This window comes from Camelus ferus, chromosome 5, assembly GCF_009834535.1.
Source record: "Camelus ferus isolate YT-003-E chromosome 5, BCGSAC_Cfer_1.0, whole genome shotgun sequence".
Classification (NCBI taxonomy): Eukaryota; Metazoa; Chordata; class Mammalia; order Artiodactyla; family Camelidae; genus Camelus; species Camelus ferus.
The window spans coordinates 50,800,337-50,824,654 of NC_045700.1; the positions used below are offsets into that span (position 1 = coordinate 50,800,337).

At 43.4% G+C, this 24,318-nt stretch overlaps 1 protein-coding gene across 50 annotated transcripts in view; it reads right to left on the reverse strand.

The window, feature by feature from the left end:
- Positions 1-24,318, reverse strand: part of TTN (titin) — a 269,971-nt gene that overhangs the window by 30,374 nt on the left and 215,279 nt on the right. For all 50 annotated transcript variants that reach the window (XM_032479832.1, XM_032479831.1, XM_032479812.1 and 47 more), the window contains 14 exons: positions 23,658-23,945; positions 23,273-23,563; positions 22,896-23,183; positions 22,146-22,733; positions 21,940-22,044; positions 21,268-21,465; positions 20,859-21,155; positions 20,183-20,770; positions 19,789-20,091; positions 2,575-19,680; positions 1,681-1,977; positions 991-1,578; positions 599-901; positions 186-482 (listed from right to left, as the gene is read on the reverse strand). In XM_032479832.1, coding sequence (XP_032335723.1) covers positions 186-482; positions 599-901; positions 991-1,578; positions 1,681-1,977; positions 2,575-19,680; positions 19,789-20,091; positions 20,183-20,770; positions 20,859-21,155; positions 21,268-21,465; positions 21,940-22,044; positions 22,146-22,733; positions 22,896-23,183; positions 23,273-23,563; positions 23,658-23,945 — 21,537 coding nt within the window. The remainder of the gene's footprint in view (positions 1-185; positions 483-598; positions 902-990; positions 1,579-1,680; positions 1,978-2,574; positions 19,681-19,788; positions 20,092-20,182; positions 20,771-20,858; positions 21,156-21,267; positions 21,466-21,939; positions 22,045-22,145; positions 22,734-22,895; positions 23,184-23,272; positions 23,564-23,657; positions 23,946-24,318) is intronic.

Consider the following 24,318-nt stretch of genomic DNA (forward strand, 5'->3'; position numbering starts at 1 on the left):
CGTTTTACAGTGAAGTCAGGAGGCCTAAAGAGGGGTTAAGGAATTTTCCTAAGACTCCCAGCTAGTTCATAATTTCTTATGATCTAACTAAGGTGCATAGTGAAAGTTATCCTATAGATTAGGACCCATAAGACAAAATACTAAGTTAAATTGCTGTTGAGATTCAAAGTGCTAAACATGCTTACCGTAAGAATCGACGCAAGTAATGGGACCTACAACCTCAGATGGATTGCTGATGGATCCAACGGCATTTCTAGCAAAGACACGGAATTCATACTGGGAGTTCTGAGTCAAGCCAGAGACGGTGAAGTGAGTCTCGGTGACATTGGTAAAGCTGGCCTTGGCCCATCTGCCATCTGGAAGATCTCGTCTCTCAATGATGTAGCCTGTAATCTTGCTTCCTCCATCAAAAGCTGGTTGTTGCCATGAAAGGTTGACAGAGTTCTTTGAAATATCAGTGATACGGACATTTCTTGGGGGTTCTGTGGTAATAACAGAAAGCAGATTAGTGGCATTTATGTCATTATTTTGCTCTGCAGAAATAAGGTTTGCATTTTTTTAAGCAATCAGAACTGTCCTCCTTGTGAAAAATACATACCACAGGCATCAATGGCTAGGACTGGTTCGGAAGGATGGCTGGGTTTTCCAATACCAGCAGCATTTTCTGCATACACCCTGAATTCATAGATAAGTCCGGCACTGATCGTTGTGACTTTGAAGTGAGTTGTGCGGATGACCATTTTGTTGACTTTTTGCCATAAGATACTGTTTCTGTCTTTCATTTCCAGGTGATATCCTGTAACTGCACTGCCTCCACTGGACACTGGTTCATGCCAGCTCACAGTGATGCTTTCTCGAGTAACATGAGTGACCCATGGTGTAGATGGCGGTCCAGGTGTTGCTATAAAAGAGAGAAGTCCCGTAAGTTAACATAGACATTTAAAACATTTAAAGGGAAACCTGGGATGTCTGAAAAGTTTGACAACTTACTGTATGGTAGTTTGACAGTCACACAAGCTGAATCTATGTGATCGCTGATGCCAAAGCGGTTTTCTGCCTTGATGCGGAATTGGTATTCTTCTCCTGTGGTCAGTTTCATGACTTTGATCATGGTTCTTGCAACTGTTGCAGACACTTCAGTCCATGCTGCGGTACTTGTCTCTCTCTTGAGTACAATGTAATTGGTAACCTGACTTCCGCCATCATACTTAGGAGGCTCCCATTTGAGAGTCACACTTTGTTCAGTTATATCACTAATCACAACAGGGCCAGTTGGGGGACCAGGCCTGTCCAGTACGACGATGTTAATGAAAGCTTTGGTTGTTCCACTGGAGTTGGCGGCCGTGATCTCGTATCTTCCAGCATCAGCAGCAATGCTTTCTTTGAGATTGATGGTCAGGTTCTCAGCAGTAATTTCAGTATTAAATCTCATGGTTGCTTTCAGGGGTACACCATCTCTTGATAAGGTCACTTTGGGCAGTGGTTTTCCAGAAATTGGAATGTCAACTTTAAGGTTTGAACCAGCTCTAACATAGACGGTGTGGCTTGGGAAATTCTTCATGTCTATTTCAGGTGGTTCTGAAAAATAAGAGTATGGCAGATGAAGGTGAAAAAGAGTTTTTAAAAATTAAATCAATGCAAATAATTTCAAATTTTGCTTCTTTATAAAATTAGACATACCTAGCTTCTCCTTAACGAGAACAGGAAGCAGCAGCTCTCTTGGGTCACTCAGACCAGCTTGATTTTCAGCAAACACTCGGAAAAAGTACTCAGCATTCTCCCTCAGACCAGAAATAACATGATGGGTTGACTTTACCACGGCACATCTAACCCAGTTTTTCTGTCCTTTTTCTAGTGCTTCAATGATATAATGTACAACTCTGCTTCCACCATCATGTTCTGGCTTCAACCAGGTCAGGGAAACACTGTCTTTGGATACACTTGTTACTCCAAGTTTTTCAGGTGGGCTTGGTTTTTCTAAGAAAGTAAAATATCAGAAGAAAGGGAAGATTATGAAACATTTTTCCCCCACATGTGTTCTTCCTGCATTGTCAAAAGAAAAATTTTAAATGAAGGCCATATAGTTACTTTGATTTGAGTCTTTCTTACTTTTTGTATGACTAGTTTGGCTTCTGAACCAAGCCACACTTGCCCAGGCTTTGCCATTCCATATCATAGCATTCAAATCAAGTTGTCAAATGACCAGATTAAATGATAAAATTTATCCCATATTTATCATGGGTATAAAAATGAGGAATGAGATGAACAATTTTGTAAGAAATATCACAGTTTCTGCACACTCACACTATATTGTGCAGTCAAATTCAAATTCAGTTATGCTTAAACATATATATAAAATATTCAACATGTATTATCCAATTCCAGCTATGTCAATTTCTACTTTTTTTAATCAATTAAAAACTCTGTCGGTAAGATTTCATTTTGTGGTATATAGTGTGAATTACTTGAGGTGTGAACCAAAAGCACTAAAAATTAAATAATAATTAGAATGATTCACACTATTCTAGGAAATCTAATATGGAAATCTAGGTTTTCTTTGTTCTTAAAACATACCTGTTATTTTTACTCCTTCCTTTGTTTCGGCTGGTACACCAACACCAAACTCATTTTCTCCAGAGACTCTGAAGTAATAAATCGCCCCTTCTTGTAAGTTGGTAATCTTGTAGGAGAGGCGGTTACAGTTGTTGGTCACAGAGACCCATGCTTTCTTACTGGCCTCACGTTTTTCTATGTGGTAATTCTTCACTGGTGCTCCACCATCGTTTTCAGGAACATCCCAGGATAACACTGCAGACTCTTTGGTGATATCATGCACAGTAATATTGGCTGGAGAACCGGGAGAATCTAAAACTTTGACAACTAAGGTCAGTGAAGCAGCATTCAAAATATTCTGAATCGTTAATGTGTATTTTCCAGAATCATTTCTGTTGGCATTTTCAATAGTCAGTGATGTACGAGAGTCTGTGGAGTCAATGTAAGCTCTAGTGCGGAGGTCAGTGTCTGGTTTACTCCAGGAGACGTTGGGGACTGGTCTTCCTCGGAAAGGTACCGTCATGGTGAACGAGGCACCGGCCTTGACAATCAAGGTCTTCTTCATTTCACTATCAAGGTCAAATACAGGTTCTTCTTCTCTTTCCTTTGCTATCTGGGGATCGGAGCTGTCACTGGGATCACTAGCACCCACCTTATTGATAGATCTTACTCTGAAAACGTATTCGCCTCCTGTTGTTAGTCCACTTATTGTAAATTCCGTGCCTCTTAAGTTCTGAATGGCAGTTTTCCAGTCAGTTTCATCAGACTTTTTGTATTCTACAGCGTATCCGGTTACTGGGGACCCACCATCAAATAAGGGCTTAACCCAGCTAATCGTTATATTTGTCTTGCCTGAGTCCACGATTGTGGGTTTGGATGGAGGAGATGGTAAGAACACTGGATCTTCTGCCCGAACTAAGGGAGAGGTTTCACTTGGAAGGCTCAGGCCAGCAGCATTTTCTGCATATACCCGATACTCATATTCACATCCTTCCCGAAGTCCGGTGGATTTCACTCTCAGATCATAAACTGGTTTTTTGTTTACACGCACCCATCGCAGGCTGTTTTTCTCTCGCCTTTCAATTATGTATCCAGAGATTTCACTGCCTCCATCACTCTCAGGTCTCGACCAGCAAAGTGTCATGAACTCTTTGGTCACAGATGTAATTTCCAAAGACGTGGGAGGACTTGGAACTGTAAATGGATCTAGTGCCTTTACAGCCACACTCTCTAGTGGCTCACCTACACCATATTTATTAACGCCTGTTACTCTAAAGATGTATTCGTTGCCTTTGAGTAACTTGGTTACTTTACAGGATGTTGTCCTTAACTCTCCTTCACATATTGTCCAAGCAAGGCGGCTTGTCTCACGTTTTTCTACAATGTAATAGTCGATTGCTGCACCGCCATCTTCTTGAGGTGGTCCCCAGGAAAGAGAGCACTTCTCAGCAGTGAGGCCAGTTATTTCAAGTGGTCCTGCTGGTGGACCAGGCTTATCGAGAACCTTGCAATTAACTGCCATAGACCGAGTTCCCGCGACATTCTTCAGTGTTAGCACATACTGCCCAGAGTCTCGTCGGACACAGTCTTTCACTGTTAGCAAGGTATCATAGTCTGTAGAGATTATTTCTGTTCTTGCTCTCTCTTCAATTTCTACACCATCCTTGGCCCAGGAAATTATTGGCAGAGGTCGCCCTGCAATGTCCGCATTTATCTTAAGGACCTCTCCAGCTTTGACAACAATGACAGCTCGGAACTTGACATCCATCATAATTCTTGGAGCCTCAACATCGTCTTTGACTGTAATAGGTCCAGTGGATTCAGATGGCTCACTGATTGAGTCAGCAGCATTCTTTGCAAACACCCGGAATTCGTAACGCTGATCTTCAGTAAGTTCGGTTACTTCAAAGTATGTTTCTTGGACATTAGTATAATTGCACTTCAGCCACCGACCATCTGGTAGTTCTCGGCGTTCAATAATGTATCCCGTGATCTTAGCTCCACCATCATAATGTGGTTTAGACCATTTAAGTGACACTGATTTTCTTGTGATATTTGTGACTTCAGGTTGTCCAGGAGGGTCACAAGGGTCTCTTGCAGGGACTGGTTCACAGGATTTACTGCACTTACCAATTCCAGCAATATTCTCAGCATATACACGATACTCATACATCAGTCCTTCATCAAGGCCAGAGACTTTCATTTGAGTATCAGCGATGAGCATTTTGTTTGCTTTTGACCAAAGAATGCTGCTTCTTTCTTTATATTCCAGGTGATAGCCAATTACTTGACTTCCTCCATCATGAACTGGCACTTGCCAGGTTACTATCATGGTGGATTTTGTGGCATGCACAACTTTAGGAGTACCAGGAGGACCTGGGGGGCTGAATGGATACTCTGCGACAACGGCTGAAGATTCACTGTAGGAGCTCTTTCCGTAGCGGTTTTCCGCACAAACACGGAACAGATACTCACTTCCTGTTATCAGACGAATAATTTTAATGGATGTTCTTGCAACTGCTTGTGAAACTACGTGCCATGCTGTAGAAGTGGTTTCTCTCTTTTCAACGATGTAATTGCTAATTTGGCAGCCACCATCATATTCTGGAGGATTCCAAGAAATGGTTATATTGTCGCAGCTAACCTCATCAATATGTATAGGTCCAGGAGGTCCTGGTTTGTCAAGAACAATTACAGTAATAGGAACAGTTAGGGATCCAGCACTGTTTGAAACACATAATTCGTAAGTTCCAACATCTTCCCTTGAAGCTTCCTTAATAGTTAGTGATGTTACAGTCTTGGAAGAAGAAACATTGACTCTAGTTGTCTCTTTAAGAGCCTGACCATCTTTTTTCCAAATTACAGTAGCTTGAGGTCTTCCTTTAAATGGAACATCAATCTTAAGTTGGTCTCTAGCCTTTACATTGAAAGTATTGAAAGGAAGCTCAACTGAAGGCTTTATCTCAATATCCCTTGCAATTACCGGCACTCCCAGTTGTCTTGGGTCACTTTTTCCTTTTTCATTAATGGCAGATACCCTGAAGGTATACTCCTCTCCAGCACTTAGGCCAGATATAGTTGCCTCTAGAGTCTTAACTTGTGTGCAGATGCTCCATTTTTCACTCCCTTTAGTCTGCATTTCAACCACGTAACCAGTAATTTTGCTGCCACCATCACTTTCTGGTTTCTCCCACTTAATCGTGGCTGTGTTACGGGTCACGTCCACAAGAGTTACTCTTCCAGGTGGGAGGGGTGGTTCAGAAGCTTTAACCGGTTCAGTTGTTTCAGCTGGCAAACCAATCCCATATTCATTGCAAGCCAAGACTCGGAAGTAGTAAGAACATCCTTCTAGCAGATTTTCAATTTTGAAAGTATTCTTGGTGCAATTATTTGTAACGGTAGCATATGCTTTTCTTGTCGTTTCTCGTTTTTCGACGATGTAGTTTGTGATCTTAGCTCCACCGTCAATAAGTGGTGGTTCCCAAGCCAACACCACTGAGTCTTTCTTCACTTCTCTTACAGTCAGATTCACAGGGGCGCTGGGTGAGTCGAGAACTCTGACGTTAACAAAAGCGGTTTTAGAGCCACTGTTATTTTCCAGTGTCAGATTATACCGACCACTGTCAAATCTGGTGACATTATCAATTACCAACATTGTATATGAGCTGGTCACCTCAATCTGGGCCCTCTCAGTGAGAATGCCTTCGGCCTTTTCCCATTTCACTTCAGGTTCCGGTCGACCCTTGATAGTGACAAATAAGCGTAACGTTGTACTGGCTCGCAGAACAACCACTTTCCTGAGATCAGCGTCGAGTTCTATTTCTGGTGGCTCTTGCCTCTCTTTAGCAACAACTGAGCCAGGTATGGTTGCAGGCTCTCCTACACCTTCAGAATTGATGGCACAAATACGGAAGTTATATTCAGTATTTTCTTTAAGCTTGGTCACCGTGAACTGCTTTCCTTGTAATCCTGTTGGTGGAGTGCAGGTTGTCCATTCGTCAGCAGTGGCTTCTTTGACTTCCACAACATAGCCCTTTACAGGTGCACCACCGTCATAAATTGGCTTACTCCACGCCAGGGAGACAGAAGAGCGCGAAGTGTCTGTCACTTTGGGATTACTTGGGGGTCCTGGTGGATACAAAGCATCACACGCACGATAGAAAACAGACGGCTCGCTGGGTTCACCCACACCAGCTGCATTTTCAGCAGCAACTCTAAATTCATAGGAGTGCCCTTCAGTAAGGCCAGTTACCCTGAATCGAAGATCTGTTAGTGTTTTCTTGTTGCACTTGGTCCATCTAACACCTTCCTTATCACGCTTTTCAAGAATGTAGCCCTCAATCTCAGCACCTCCATCATCTACAGGGCGTGCCCATGTCACGACCATAGAATCTTTGGTGATTGCAGAGGCTTCAGGTGGTGAAGGAGGACCTGGTGGTTTATAAGGATTACGGGCTATAACAGGCTCAGATTCCAGAGGCTCTCCGATTCCGTATTTATTCACAGCCATGACACGGAAGATGTACTCGTTACCAGGAAGAAGTTTAGTGACTTTGTAGTTAAGGGCCTGTACCTCAGTTGAAACTTGGGTCCAGGAGAGTCTGCTTGTCTCTCTCTTTTCAATGATGTAATGTGAAATACTAGCACCGCCATCTTGTAGAGGTGGGTTCCACGCCAGGTAACATTTTTCAGCAGTAACCCCAGAAACTTTCAGAGGCCCTTCAGGAGGCCCCGGCCTGTCAAGTACCTTTACAGTGATTGGTATAGACTTTATGCCACCAACATTGCTGAGTTTCAGAATATATTGTCCTCCATCACTACGTATACAGTCTTTGACGACAAGAGTTGTTTTCTGAATAGTAGACTTAATTTCCATCCTGGCGGCAGTTTCTTCAAGCTCTTTTCCATCTTTTGACCAAACAACATCAGGTATAGGTTTGCCCCGAATGTCAGCTTCAAGGACAAAAGTCTCTCCTGCACGAACCACGATGAGATCTTTGTATTTTGGATCCAGCGAGGCATTTGGTGCATCGATTTCGTCTCGTGCGGTAATGGCACCAGTGCTTTCAGATGGTTCACTAAAGTTGCCAGCTGCATTTCTTGCAATTACTCTAAATTCATATCTTTGGTCTTCTACAAGGCCACTCACTGTAAATTCAGTTTCTAATACATTGGTAAAGCTGGCTTTCATCCAACGGCCATCAGGCAGATCTTTCTTTTCTACAATATAACCTGTTATTTTGCTGCCACCATCATAGGCAGGTTTCTTCCATTTCAGTGTGACATTGTTTCTTGTAATAACAATGGCTTCAGGGCGACCTGGTGGGTCACATGGGTCACGAGCAACAAAGCATTCCGACACTTTGCTCGGCTTGCCAATGCCAACAATGTTTTCGGCAGAAACTTTGAACTCGTACTCCAGGCCTTCGTCAATCGCAGTTGTTTTGAATTTGGTGTCTTGAATGGGAGTCTTATTTAATTTGACCCACAGAATGCTGTTCTTTTCTTTCTGTTCAAGATGGTAGCCAATAACTTTGCTGCCTCCATCGTTAACTGGCTCATGCCACTGCACTAGCATTTGATCTTTTGAGACTGATGTCACAAAAGGAGTGCCGGGTGGCCCAGGTTCTTTAAATGGATATTGTACAGTAACTGGTTTAGAATCCAAGGGGGCACTTTTTCCATACCTGTTTTCTGCAAAAATTCTAAACTGGTACTCACTGCCCGTTTTCAGCTTGGTTATTTTAATTGTTGTTCTTGCAACTGTTGCTGATACCATATGCCAAGTGGTGGTAGTTGTATCTCGCTTCTCTACAATGTAGTTGCTTATCTGGCAGCCACCAGTATAGGCTGGAGGTTCCCAAGATATGACCACAAAATCTGCACTAACTTCATCAAACCGAACTGGTCCAACTGGAGGTCCAGGCTTTTCCAAAACGATAATGCTCAGATTTTCTGTTGCTGTACCTGCACTGTTTGTTGCTGTTACGGTGTATTTTCCAAAGTCATCTTTGTTGCTTTCTTTAATGTGCAAAATAGTTGACGTAGCTGTTTCCTCAACATTTACTCTTGTCGTCTGTTTAAGAGGCTCACCATCTTTGACCCATGAAATACTAGGTCTTGGTCGGCCAATGACAGGAATTTCGATTTTAAGATCTTCTCTAGCTTGGACAGTATAGGTGTTAAATGGTAACTTAAAAGTAGGTGGTATAGTCAAGTCCTTGGCTATGACGGGAACACCAAGCACCCTTGGATCGCTTTGTCCTTTCTCGTTGTAAGCCTTGACACGGAACTGATATTCTTGTCCAGAACTCAAACCAGTAACAACTGCATTACAGACTTTGGATTCAGCCACAACACTCCACTTTTCGGTTCCTCTGGGCTGCATTTCAACGACATACCCCAGGATTCTGCTACCACCATCATGTTCAGGTTTCTCCCACATCAGCGATGCACTGGTCTGGGACACATCAGTGAGCGTAACCTTTCCTGGTGGGGATGGAGGTTCAGCAGCTTTCACAGCATCAACAGTTTCCACTGGGACACCAACTCCAAATTCATTTTCAGCCATGACTCTAAAGTAATAGATGGCTCCTTCTGTAAGATTTTCAACTTTAAAGCTTGTTTTGCTGCATTTATTACTCACATTAGCATATGCTTTTCTGGTTGACTCACGTTTGTCAATAACATAGTTCTTGACCTTTGCGCCCCCATCGATGATGGGTGGTTCCCATACCAGAAGGACGGAGTCTTTTTTCACGTCTTTGACTGCCAAATTCTGTGGTGGCCCTGGGGTATCGAGAACTTTCACAGTGACAAAAGCAGATTTTGATCCACTGCTGTTTTCTAGCTTGAGAATATATTTTCCAGCATCATTTCTATCACAGTTATCTATTGACAGCTGGGTATAGTTTGCTCCTTTTTCAGTTTGGACCTTATCTGTGAATTCACCTTCCTCTCGAGACCAAGTGATCTCAGGTGTTGGGCGACCTTTGAATGGAATGTGAATTCTGACAGATCCACCAGCTCTTACGACGATTCCTTTCCTTAATTCAGAGTCAAGGTCAAGTTCGGGTGCTTCAAGTTTATCTTCTGGTTTCACAGTGCCAGGAACTGAGGTAGCCTCACCTAAACCAACTTTATTGAGGGCACAGACGCGTATTTTATATTCTTGGTGTTCAGTGAGTTTGGAAATTTCAAATCGACTGGCTCTCAGGCCAGTCTGTGGAGTAACTATTTGCCATTCTTCTTCATCTGCTTTGCAGATTTCTACTACATAGCCCAGGATCTCACTGCCACCATCATAGATGGGTTTACCCCAGGCAAGTGTAATTGAATTTTTAGTGGTGTCTACAACGTGTGCATTGATGGGGGGGCCAGGTTTGAACACAGGATCACAAGCTTTATAATAAACTGTAGCTGGACTTGGTTCTCCAACTCCAGCAGCATTTTCTGCAGAGACTCTGAATTCATACTCATGATCTTCTGTTAGTCCTGTTACTCTTAGACGCAAATCTGTAATGCGGCGTTTATTACATTTTATCCACCTAATGCCGCTTCTGTCTCTTTTCTCTACAATGTAACCAATAATCTCACTTCCACCATCGCTATCTGGACGGTTCCAACAGACAGTCATGGAGTCCTTGGCAATGTTCGTGACTTCTAAGCTTTTTGGTGGCCCAGGAAGCACAAAAGGATTTTTCATTAGTACTGGTGCAGATTCCAAAGGCTCTCCAACACCATATTTGTTGACAGCCATTATACGGAAAATATATTCATTCCCTTCTAAGAGTTTGGTAATTTTCAGAGAATTGGTTACAACCTCTGAAGCAACAACAGTCCAGGCAAGCCGACTTGTTTCTCTCTTTTCAACAACATAGTGAGAAATGTCACTGCCACCATCTTGAAGTGGTGGAGACCATGTTAAAGTGCATTTTTCAGCAGTGACTCCAGTAACCTGGACTGGCCCTTCTGGAGGTCCTGGTCTATCTAATACTTTTACATTTACTGGGAATGACTTAGAACCTGCAACATTGGAAGCTCGTAAGATATACTGTCCACTGTCAATTCTAATGGCATCCTTTATAATAAGTAAAGCCTTGAAATCTGTGTTCTTTATTTCACATCTAGCAGATTCTTCAATTTCCTTATCTCCTCTTAACCACTCAATGGTAGGGAGGGGCTTTCCATGGACATCAGCTTCAAGCCTGAATGTTTCTCCAGCATTTACCACAATTGTGTCTCTGAATTTTGGATCCATTGAAATTCTTGGGAGTTCAACCTCATCCCTGGCAGTTATTGGTCCAGTACTGTCAGAGGGTTTACTTATTGTACCAGCTGCATTCTTTGCAAGGACTCTGAATTCATATCTTTGATCTTCAGTAAGACCTGACACAGTAAATTGGGTTTCAATGACATTTGTGAAGCTGGCTTTCATCCAGCGACCCTCAGGCAAATCACGTTTCTCTACAATATAACCTGTAATCACACTTCCACCATCATATGCAGGTTTGGTCCATTGTAAAGTGATTTCATTTCTTTTAACTATTATTGCTTCTGGGGTTCCTGGTGGGTCACAGGGATCTCTGGCTACATAGCATTCTGAATTCTTGCTTGCTTTGCCTACACCAACGATATTTTCAGCATAAACTCTGAATTCATATTCAATGCCTTCTTCAAGATTGGCTGCTTTAAACTGGGTGTCATGAATAATAGTTTTGTTGACTTTTGTCCACAAGATACTGTTTCTTTCCTTTTTCTCAAGGTGGTAACCTATGACGGGGCTTCCACCGTTATTGACTGGTTCATGCCACTGTACAACCATGGAGTCTTTGGAAATGGCTGTGACAAATGGTGTGCCTGGAGGGCCTGGTTCTTTGTAGGGATATTGAGCTACAATCGGCTCAGATTCTAAGGCAAAGCTTTGTCCGTATCTGTTTTCAGCGAATATTCTGAATTGGTATTCAGTACCAGTTTTCAGTTTGGTTACTTTGAGTGTAGTTCTGGCAACAGTAGCGGAAACAACTTCCCATACTGTGGTAGTTGTGTCTCTCTTCTGAACTATGTAGTTGGTGATCTGACAGCCCCCTGTATATAATGGAGGTTCCCAAGACAATGTTATACTTTCAGCACTGACTTCATCAAATTTAACAGGTCCTTTTGGAGGATCAGGTTTATCTAGAGTTATAATTTCAATGGATGCTGTCTTCTGACCCACAACATTAGCAACGGTGATTCCATAATGTCCACCATCATCCTTATGAGTTTCTTTAATACTGAGTACAGTGAGGTCAAGTGAATCAGTCACATTGATTCTTGTAGTCTGCTTCAGTGGAAGACCATCTTTAGTCCAGGTAATAGTTGGCTTAGGACGCCCAGAAATTGGCACTTCTATTTTCAAATCCTGGCCAACCTGTATACTATAACTGTTGAATGCAGGTCTTACATCTGGCTCAATGACCAGATCTTTGGCAACAATTGGAACTGCAAGAGACCGTGGGTCACTTCTCCCCTTTTCATTTACAGCAACAACTCTAAAAAGATACTCTTCTCCCTGAGTTAGGTTGGTAATTACTGCTTCAAGGGACTTGACTCGAGCACATTCTGACCACTTCTCACTGCGTTTAGCTTGCATTTCCACAATATACTGAAGGATTTTACTGCCACCATCATGTTCAGGCTTTGTCCAGCTCAAGGAGACACTGTTTCTGGTGACATCATCCACAGTTATTTTTCCTGGAGGTTGTGGGACTTCTGCAACCTTAACTGGCTCATCAGTGTGGGCAGGAAGGCCAATACCATACTCATTCTCAGCTGTGACTCTAAAGTAGTAACTGCATCCTTCCTGGAGTTGATCAATCTTCCACGAATTCTTATGGCAATTTGTTACAACTGCAGCATATGATTTTCTTGTGGCTTCACGTTTCTCAACAATGTAATTTTTAATTTTGGATCCCCCATCCAGCAGAGGAGGTTCCCATGTAATTGATACTGAGTCTTTCGTGATTTCTGTGACTTTCAGATTAACAGGTGGACTTGGCGTGTCCAGGACTCTCACAGTAACAAAGGCAGACTTTGTTCCACTGCTGTTTTCCAACGTGAGAGTATATTTTCCAGTATCATATCGGTTGACGTTGTCAAGAACAAGAGAGGTGAAGCTGCTAGTGATGTCAATTATAGCTGCGTCTCGGATTTCCCCATCCATCTTTCCCCATTTAACTTCCGGTGTAGGACGGCCTTTAATAGGAACAAATAACCTTAAGGAGCCACCTGCCCTTATATTAATAATTTTCCTTAGTTCTAGGTCAAGATCAATGTCTGGTGCTTCCAATTTTTCTTCAACTGTAACGGGTCCAGGGACATCAGCATGTTCTCCAACTCCAGCTTTGTTAACAGCACAAATACGGAAGTTGTATTCATGCTTTTCCAACAGCTTCTCTACTTCTATATTTGTTTTGCTGATTCCAGTTGGTGGAGTGCACATGGTCCATTCACCAACACTCACGTCACATTTTTCCACAATGTATCCTTGGATTTCACAGCCTCCGTCATATATTGGTTTGCCCCAGGAAAGGAAGACAGACGATCTGGTAATATCAGTGACTCTGGGATTGTTTGGAGGTCCTGGTTTATAAATAGGATCACAGGCCTTTTGGTGAGCAGAAGGTGGGCTTGGTTCACTAAGGCCAGCAGCATTCTCGGCTGAGACTCTGAACTCGTAATTGTGATTTTCTAAGAGTCCAGTTACTCTCAAGCGCAATTCCCCAATCAGACGTCTGTGGCATCTCGTCCATCGGATGCCCTCTTTATCCCGTTTTTCAAGAACATACCCAAGAATTTCACTGCCGCCGTCGGACGCTGGCCTTTCCCACACAACAATCATTGAGTCCTTGGTCACTGCTGTGATTTCTGGAGCCTTTGGTGCATCTGGCACCACAAATGGGTTCTTGGCAATTACTGGCTCAGATTCAAGAGGCTCGCCCACGCCGTGTTTGTTTACGGCCATCACACGGAAAACATATTCATTGCCTTCAAGAAGCTTGGTAACCTTGCTGCTGAGAGTCTGCACGTTGGCATCAACCACAGTCCAAACCAGGCGGCTGGTTTCTCTCCTTTCCACGATATAATTTATGATATCACTCCCACCATCCTGGAGCGGGGGTTTCCAGGCTAGTGTACATTTTTCTGCTGTAACTCCTGATATAACAATAGGTCCTTCAGGTGGCCCTGGTCTGTCAAGAACTTTGACACTGACAGTGACTGATTTCTCTCCTGCAACGTTTTTGGCCTTCAGGATGTAGTTTCCACTGTCGACACGTACTGCATCCTTTACACTGAGACTGGTGGCAAAATCAGTGCTCTTTATTTCCAGTCGAGCTGTATTTGAAAGCTCCTGGTCACCTTTTATCCACTCAGTGGTGGGTATTGGTTTACCATAAATATCTGCATCAATCTTGAATAACTCACCAGCGTGAACCACAACTGTGTCTTTGTATTTTGGATCCATACGTATTCGTGGTGGTTCTGTCTCGTCTCTTGCTGTTATTGCTCCTGTGCTTTCTGAAGGCTCACTGAACACGCCTGCAGCATTTCGAGCTATAACCCGAAACTCGTATCTGTGATCTTCCACTAAGCCAGTGACTTCAAATTGAGTGTCAATAACGTTCGTAAAACTGGCTTTCATCCAGCGGCCCTCGGGCAATTCTTTCTTCTCAACAATATAACCGGTGATCTTGCTTCCGCCATCGTAAGTGGGTTTCTTCCACTGAAGAGTCACGGAATTCCTTGTGACGATGATCGCCTCTGGCCTGCCTGGCGGATCACATGGATCACGGGCTGCGTAGCATTCTGACACTTTACTTGGCTTGCCGATACCCACAATGTTCTCTGCGGAGACTCTAAATTCATACTCAATGCCTTCGTCGAGGCCAGTTGTTTTAAACTTGGTTTGAGGAATAGGTGTTTTATTCAGCTTAACCCAGAGGATGCTGTTTCTTTCCTTGCGTTCTAGGTGATAGCCAATGACTTTGCTGCCTCCGTCACTGACTGGCTCGTTCCACTGCACTTCCATGCTGTCCTTGGAGGAGAGCGTTACGAACGGTGTGCCAGGAGGACCAGGAACCTTGAAGGGATACTGGGCTACAACAGACTCTGAATTGAGGTAGGTGCTCTTTCCATATCTGTTTTCAGCAGCAATCCTAAACTGATACTCACATCCAGTCTTTAATCTGCAAGCTTTTATTGTTGTCCTTGCAACAGTAGCTGACACAATCTGCCAGGTGGTTGAGGACGTGTCCCGTTTCTCTACAATGTAATTATTGATAGAGCTTCCGCCGTCATACTTTGGTGGGTCCCAGGAGAGAGTAATACTATCAGCTGTCACTTCATCTATTTTAACAGGTCCTGTTGGAGGCCCTGGTTTGTCAAGAACGATAACATTAAGGGTTTCAGTAGCTTCACCAGCTGAGTTAGTCAGTTTAACTACGTAATGTCCAACATCTTCTCGGCAGGCTTCCTTTATCGTCAGCAGTGAGTTATTTTCTGTGCTCTCTGCGTTCACTCTCGTTGTCTGCTTCAGTGGTACATCATCTTTATGCCAGGTCACAGCTGGTGTAGGGCGTCCGATGAAGGGAACGTCAACTTTGAGGTCTTCACCTGCCAGAACAGTGAAAGTATTGAACAGGAGTTTGAAGGCTGGTGGAATAACGAGGTCCTTGGCGATTACTGTCACACTCAGTTGTCTCGGGTCACTGATGCCCTTCTCATTCTGAGCCGAAACCCGGAAAGAGTACTCTTCACCCTGAATTAATCCAGTAATAGTGGCTTCGGTGACTTTGACTGTGGCACACGTGACCCATTTGTCACTGCCTTTGCTCTGCATCTCTACGATGTAGCCTAGAATTCGGCTGCCTCCGTCATGCTCAGGTTTCTCCCAAGAGAGTGACACGCTGTTTCTTGTGACGTCCACCAGAGTTATTTTTCCTGGAGGAAGAGGGCGTTCTGATACTTTCACAGATTCCGCGGTTTCGGCTGGCAGCCCGATGCCATATTCATTTTCAGCGAGCACCCTGAAGTAGTAGCTACAGCCTTCCTGAAGCTGATCTATTTTCCAGGAAGTCTTGTGACAGTTTGTTGCAACAGTTGAATACGCTTTCCTTGTTGATTCCCGCTTTTCAACAATATAGTTCTTTATTTTTGAACCTCCGTCGAGAAGAGGAGGCTCCCACGTCAGGGTGACAGATGTCTTAGTAACCTCCTTTACCTTCAGATCCTGCGGAGGGCCTGGCGTGTCCAGTACTCTCACGTTAACAAATGCAGACTTGCTGCCTGAGCTGTTTTCTACAGTTAGTATGTATTTGCCACTGTCGAATCTGTTTACGTTTCCGACAATAAGTAGGGTGTAAGAGCTTGTGGATTCAATGCTAGCTTTATCCAAAGATTCTCCATGTTCCCGGGTCCACTTCACCTCCGGTGCAGGCCTGCCTTTGATTGGAACAAAAAGTCTCAGGGTACAACAAGCTCTGATAGTCACAACTTTGCGCAGGTCGGCATCCAGTTCAATCTCTGGAGGCAGCATCCTGTCCTCAGCCTTGGGAGTTCCAGGCACAAGGGCAGGTTCCCCGATGCCTTCAGAATTCATGGCATAGATGCGGATTTTATATTCTTGATTCTCGACGAGGTTAGTGATGGTGTAAGAAGTTGCCTTGAGCCCGGCTGGTGGAGTGACAATCTTCCATTCGTCTTCTTCTGGCAGGGCGATCTCAACCATATACCCAGTGATTTCGGAACCACCATCATAGATGGGTTTGTTCCAAGCAATTGAAATGGAGGATCTGCTTGTGTCTAGAACACGGGGATTTCCTGGGGGACCAGGTTTAAACACAGCGTCACAAGCTTTATAGAACGGACTGGTAGCACTCGGTGCGCTAACTCCAGCAGCGTTCTCAGCCATAATCCTGAACTCATATTCATGTCCTTCTGTCAGTCCAGACACTTTATATCTTAAATCGGTAAGGGTTTTCTTGTTGCATTTCACCCAGCGTTGGCCAGCCTTGTCACGCCGCTCCACGATGTAATTGATGATTTCACTTCCGCCGTCAGAGTCAGGATGTCCCCAGCAGACAACCATGGATTCTTTGGTAATAGCTGTAACTTCAGGATTTTTGGGTGGATCAGGAGGTCCATAAGGATCTACTGCAAGCACAGGCTCTGATTCCAGTGGCTCTCCAACTCCATATTTATTTACAGCCATGACACGGAATATGTATTCATTGCCTTTCAAAAGTTTAGTGACCTTTAGTTTTGTCACTTGGACTTCTGAGGCTACATTGGTCCAGGCCAGCCTGCTGGTTTCACGTTTCTGAACTACATAATGATCAATTTTGGCACCCCCGTCATCCAGTGGTGGCAACCATGACAATACACATTTTTCTGATGTCACTTCAGATACAGCTAAAGGTCCTTCAGGTGGGCCTGGTCTGTCAAGAACTTTGACGTTGAAGATGTGTTTAGCAAAACCACCAGGATTAGTTGCTGTCAGGGTATAGGCACCACCATCCCTTCTTAATGAGTCCTTGTTTACCAGATTAGTAGAGAAATCGGCTGTTTTAATTTCTAATTTTGCAGTATTTTCAAGCTCCTTTCCGTCTTTGGTCCATTCCATTGTTGGAGGTGGGCGGCCTGAAACATCAGCTTCCAGTTTGAAGGCTTCACCTGCTTTTACTGTAATCGTGTCCTTAAATTTGACATCCACCATTATCCGTGGTGCTTCAAGGTCATCCCTGCATGTGATAGCATCTGATGGCTCAGACGGTGGGCTGATAGCCCCAGCAGCATTTTTGGCAATCACACGGAATTCATATCTAGCATCTTCTGTTAGGCCGCTGACTGTAAATTCATTCTCCAAAATGTTGCTGAAGTTGGCCTTCAGCCACCGTCCATTAGGAAGGTCTCTCTTTTCAACTATATAGCTGGTAATTTTAAAGCCTCCAGTATATTCAGGCTTGGCCCATTTGAGTGTCACTGTGTGTCTTGTAATATTGAGAGGAACTGGTTTCCCAGGTGGGTCAATGGGATCCAGAGCTAACGCAGGCTCTGACGGCTTGCTCGGCTTGCTCTTGCCTGCCATGTTTTCTGCAATCACTCGGAATTCATAAGCAATACCATCCGTAAGTCCACTTGATTTGAAGATGTTGCCTGGTACCAACGCTTTGCTCACTGTCTGCCAGAGGATGCCATTTCGTTCTTTTCTTTCAATGTGATATCCTAAAATGGGGCTTCCACCATCGGAAAGAGGCTCGTGCCAGCTAATTGTTATTGCCTCCTTGGAGACTGCAGTTACCTGAGGGGTACCAGGAGGCCCAGGAACCTTAAACGGATAGTTGGCAACTACTGATGCTGATGTGATGCCTGGCCCAACTCCATATCTGTTCTGAGCTTTTACCCGAAACTGATATTCCATTCCGGTAGTAAGGCGAGTGGCTTTATAGGTGGTGCGTATGACAGTAGTTGCCAGCTCAGCCCACGTGGTGCTGTCAGTCTGTCGCATTTCTACTACGTAGTTGCTTATTGGTACACCGCCATCGTTCTCAGGTGGGTCCCAAGAGAAGGTGACAAAATCAGATGAAACTTCATCAAATTTGATTGGTCCAGTAGGTGGCCCTGGGATATCATGGACTTGAATGGTGATGATGTCACCCACCTCTCCCACAATGTTCCTTGCTGTTAATGGGTAGGGCCCACTATCACTTCTTACACACTCGTTGATATTTAAGATGGTTGAAGTTGCTGTATTTTCAAAATTAACTCTCTGGGTCTGTTTAAGAATCTGGTCTCCTTTTTTCCATGTAACTGTGGGCTTTGGTTGACCAAGCACTGGAATTTCAACTTTGATGTTGTCACCAGCTTTAGCAATGACTAATTTCTGATAAATGCCGCGGAGATCCAATGCTGGAAGCATCGTCTGCTCCTTGACGATGACAGGCCTGCTCTCTCTGGGGGCACTTCTCCCTGCACTGTTCACCGCCATCACTTGGAAGGTGTATTCCTCCCCTTCAGTGAGATTCTTCACCACACATTCCAGTCCCTTCACTGTTGTGATGTGGGTCCACTGGTCAGAGCCTTTTCTTTGGGCTTCAATCACGTAGCCAGTGATCCTACTGCCACCATCGTGTTTTGGTTTAGGCCATGCCAGGCTGACTGTGCTCTTGGTTATGTCCATAATGTTAAGACTGTCTGGTGGTGATGGTGCTTCGGAGGCTTTTACAGGCTCTGTGGTTTCTGCTGGCTCACCGATTCCATATTCGTTTTCTGCCATGACTCTGAAAAAGTATTCACATCCTTCAGACAAGCCAGTAACTTTATATGTGCACTTGTGGCACTTGGTGGTGACCGTGGAGTAAGATTTCCGTGTTGCTTCTCGTTTCTCCACAATATAGTTTGTTATACGTGAGCCCCCGTCTATCAGAGGGAGGTCCCAGTGCAGGGTGACACTCTCCTTTGTGATGTCAGTAGGCCTCAGGTTAAGGACGGGTCCTGGTGTATCCAAGACTCGGACGTTAACGAAGCCACTTTTCTTCCCGGCAGGGTTTTCGATGGTCATCACAAATTTACCGGTGTCATACCTGTTACATTCTGGGATAATCAAGAGAGTAAATGATTCTGTATTTTCGATGTTAGCTCGGTTTTTAAGGTTGATATCATCTTTGGTCCATGTCACTTCTGGAGCAGGACGACCTTTGATTGGCACGAATATTCTAATACTGAGTCCTGCTCTCACGACAAGTGTTCTTCGAAGCTCAGCATCTAGTTCAAAATCAGGAGCCATTTCCCGTTCTACAATTTCAACATCTGGAATCACTGCTGGCTCCCCAACACCTGCATCGTTGATGGCACTGATTCTAAAATTGTATTTTTCTTTAGTCTGAAGATCGGGGACAACAAATTCAGTGATTCTGAGGGCAGTTCCTGTTGTGTCCTTTATCCAGGCATCATCCCCTACTTTTTGATGCTCTACAACATAGCCAGTGATTTCAAGTCCACCGTCATAGTGAGGCTTGCCCCAAGCCAACGAAGCAGATTTCTTGGTAGTATCGGTGACACGTGCATTTGAAGGTGGTCCTGGGGGGTCTGAGAAAGACACAAAGACACAAATGTGTGAAGAGTTTGGCTTTTGTATAAATTATATAAAATACTGGCACTCCCAAATGAGCTGTGCTGAAAAAGATAAATACTAACATGCCACATCTTTCATTAGGACAGGATTTGAAGCCTCACTAGGTGGACCAATTCCTGCTTTGTTCTCTGCACTGACACGGAATTCGTAGGTGTTTCCTTCTTGCAGTCCTGTTACTTTGCATCTGAGATCAGAAACTGGCGTCTTTGTTGCTCTCATCCATCGCAAGCCTTTCTTCTCTCTCCTTTCTACATGGTATCCTGTGATCTCACTGCCACCATCATCAACTGGTCTTTTCCAATTGATAGTGGCAGTATTTTTAGTGACATTTGACACATCTGGTTTTCCAGGAGGGCCAGGGGGACCTGAAAAGGAAGCAAATTTATGAGAAATCTACGATTTTCTCAACTCTGCCGCAAATGTTTACATGTCGGTTCCCTTGCATGCTCTACATACCAAATCTGTCTACCATCTTGACAGGTTCAGACTCTACAGGTTCTCCTTTGCCATACTGGTTTACAGCTGAGACTCGGAAGAGGTACTCATTTCCTTGGATAAGTTTGGTTGCCACATGCCTGCAAGACTGAATATCTTCAGCAACCACTGTCCACAAAAGTCGGCTGGTTTCTCTCTTTTCAAGAACGTAGGACTTAATGGGTGAGCCACCATCTTCCAAGGGAGGTGTCCATGTAAGTGTTGCTTTCTCAGCAGAAACATTACTGATTTCGATGGGACCTGGGGGACCAGGTACATCGAGGACGGTCACCTTCACATGTTCCCCCTTTGTGCCAAAAGGATTGGTAGCAGTGATGGTATATTCACCAGCATCTTTTCTAGTGGCATACTTGATAGCGAGCATGGAAGATGTTGGAGTTGAAGATATCTGAACAATATCTGATGGTCTTATGTCTTTTCCTGCCTTGGACCAAGTTGACTTTGGAAGGGGCTTGCCAAGAATGCTGATGGCACTCAAGACAATAGTGTCTCCAGCTTTAACTGTTAGCCCATCTTTTATTGTGGGATCAAGGACAATGGTTGGTGCCTCTGCAAAGAAAAAAATAACTTAATCAGAAAAGGAAGGAGGCTTACTTTGCTATTTTTTTCAATGTGCATAAAAAGTAAATAGACTTACCGTATTCATCCTTGCAAATGATGGTTCCTGTACTTTCTGATGGAGCACTGATAGCCCCTGCTGTATTCTTTGCTCTAATTCTGAATTCATATTTTCCACCCTCGACAAGGTCAGTTACAGTAAAGGCACAGTCTGGGACATTAACATGGTTGGCTTTCATCCAAGTCTTAGAGGGAAGATCTCGCTTCTCCACTATGTATCCAGTCAACTTATGACCACCATCATATTTGGGTTCAGTCCAAATGAGAGTCACTGAATTCCTTGTTACGTTAATAACCTCAGGTTTGCCAGGAGGATCTAAAATAAAGCAAAAAAAAAAAAAAAAAAAAAGAGAGAAACAGTCAAACACACACCAATGTTTTCTTTATGAAGAAAATACACCTGGGTTTTTCTTGGTATAATGACTCACCAATTGGATCAAGTGCCACAACTGGCTCTGATGGTAGGCTTGGCTTGCCTACTCCTGCTAAATTGATTGCCATGACTCGGAATTCATATTCTAGACCTTCAGTTAGACCTGTCACTTTGAAGTCTTTCATCCTAATAGGAGTCTTGTTAGCTCTTTTCCACAAAAGGCTGTTTCTTTCCTTGAATTCGATATGATACCCTACAAAAGACCCAGTGATGTGTCACTTCACATAGAAACTACAAATGTAGCCTGATTTTTAAATATATATATATACACACACAAACATATGTATGTTTTTGCCCAAGTAATTTATATATGGACATACGGAATAAATAATCATTCTTACTAGAATCTAAACTTTTATTATCTAATCATAGGGCCATTTTTTTTCTCTTGGAATATACATATTGTACCTTCTGTGGGAAAATTTTAACTTACAAAAATTGGTATTATTAAGAAAGCCGTTACTAACTATTATATTAGGAGGTTTTCATTGAAATTAAGCATTAGCTTAATGTACCAAATGCATAATGTACCAAAAGGAAAATACATTTTTGAATGTGCAGATAGTGCTATAAATAAGGAGCACACATTCATTCAACTTGTTTTCAGGGAGGAAGATTTGGAAAAAATATTAATGTACATGCTGTAAGATAAGTGCAAACTAAATACCTGTAATTGGAGAGCCACCAGTTTTCCTGGGGTCAGTCCAAGTTAGAGATACGGAATCATGTCTGACGTCCACAATATTGGGAGGTGGGGGAGCATCGGGCACATCTAGGAAAAGGTAGGTAGTGCAGGATTTACAATAGGGAACATATCATAAATAAGCCAAAACTATGTTTTGCTTCATGCTTTTCTGACCTTGAGACACTTACCAAATGGATGTTTAGCAACAATTGGCTCCGATTTCAGGCCCTCTCCTACACCGTATTTATTTTCCGCACTGACCCTGAAGGTGTATTCCATACCCTCGTGAAGTCTCATTACTCTGAAGGTGGTCTTCTGGACAGCTGAGGCACATGTCACCCACTTGTTGTTTACAGAATCTCTCTTCTCTAGGATATAGTTGGTGATTTCAGAACCTCCGTCGTCCTTTGGAGGACCCCACTTCAAGGTGATGGCTTCCGCTGTGACTTCCTCAAATTTGATTGGTCCAGTGGGGATGCCAGGCTTGCCAACAACTTTTATGGAGAGAGTTCCTTCCTTGGTGCCAGCAACATTCTTCAGTGTGATTGTGTATTTTCCAGCATCAGATTTTCGGCAATCATATACTACAAGAGTTGTGTTAACTGCAGATGACTCAACACTGACTCTCGTGTCAGTTGCTAGAGGGTCTTCCCCTTTCTTCCAGGACACAGATGGTGCTGGCTTGCCTTTTATGGGGATCTTTAGACGGAAGTTGCTGTTTTCTTTTGCCACATAGCACAAATCAGGTAGATCCTTCAAGTCAAGGTCAGGAGCCACTGTTAAACAGAGTTATAAGTTACGGTTATTTTTAATGCCAGGCAGTTAATTTTTTCAGATCATTACAGTTTTTAAAGGATTTTTATATAAGCCAGTGAGTAGGGCTCAAGAATGTACTTTTGATGACAAAAGGAAGATGAAGATGATGGCTGAAGGCTTACCAACATCATCCTTTGCCACAACGCTGATTTCACTTGGGGTCCCTTCTCCATTTTCATTCTCAGCACTCACTCTGAAGGCATATTCCTTCCCTTCAGTCAAATCTTTTGTGGAGTACTGTAAGCTTAATGATTTCATAACTCGTTGCCACTTATTTTCTTCAGTCAGGAAATCGACTACGTATCCGGTAATTCGACTTCCACCATCACTGCGAGGCTTTTTCCAGGCTATGCTACAAGATGACTTCGTGAGAGAAGTCACTTTCAGATCCACAACTGGTCCAGGGGTTTCTAAAGCAAAGGAGAAATGATAAGTCCGAGCCCCTGATAACCAAGGTAAATGTCACTCAAAATGAGGGGGTGGTAGCTCGCTTGCTCACCGGAAGCTTTGACGGCATCACGCGTTTCACCAGGATCACCAATGCCGTACTCGTTTTCAGCAAACACCCTGAAGAAGTAGGATTTTCCCTCCTCCAAGTTCGAGACTCTGAAGCTTGTTTTTGAGCACTCCGTTGTCACGGTAGACCAGGACTTCCTCTCTGCGTCACGTTTTTCTACCACGTAGTTTATGATGGGGCTTCCGCCATCGATAATGGGCGGATCCCAGGTAACATAAGCAGAATCTTTGGATATTTCCTTGACAGTCACGTTGACAGGTGGCCCAGGAGTATCTGGATAAATAGTGGGTAAATAAGAAATGAATACGTAAAAAATAAATACACCGTCTTTTTAACATACATGGATTGTTTTTCCAAGTAGACTTACCAAGCACTTTCACTACAATGGTATATTCCTTTTTACCACAGCTGTTCTCCAGAGTCAAGATGTATTTTCCTGCGTCATACTTGTTCACGTTTTCACAGCGCAAGAAAGTGTCAAAGTCAGTTGACTTGATGTCCAGTCCAATCCTTTCTCTTAGATTGACGTTTGGTTTAGACCAAGTTATCTTGGGAGGTGGACGTCCTTTTACTGGTACGTACAGTCTCATTGTAACTCCAGCACGTAATATGAGTGTTTTCCTCAAATCAGCGTCAAGTTCTCCCTCTGGTGGAACTGTTTAATTTTGGAGTGAAGAAAGTTAAAGTAATAATTTAATGGTCAAATGTATTTCCAAGGACTGGCCTGATCACTCCTAAAATAGGTTTCTCTTCCAAAACTGATGTCTACTTCTTTAAAAAATCCCTAATATAATCTTTAAAACTTTGGCCAACTATTTCATTACTCTATAGCAATTATCGACCTTTCTATTCTCCAATATTCTATAGGCTGAACTGAGTTTTCCTTGGAGGATCTGCATCTCCTTTTCTCATGAACCTTACATCCTCTTAAATTATCTGTATATTAAAAGTAGATGATTGGTTCTTGGCTTTATTCCAGTGAAGGCACTCTATTACGTACTCTGACTTTCTTTATTTCATTGTAGGAA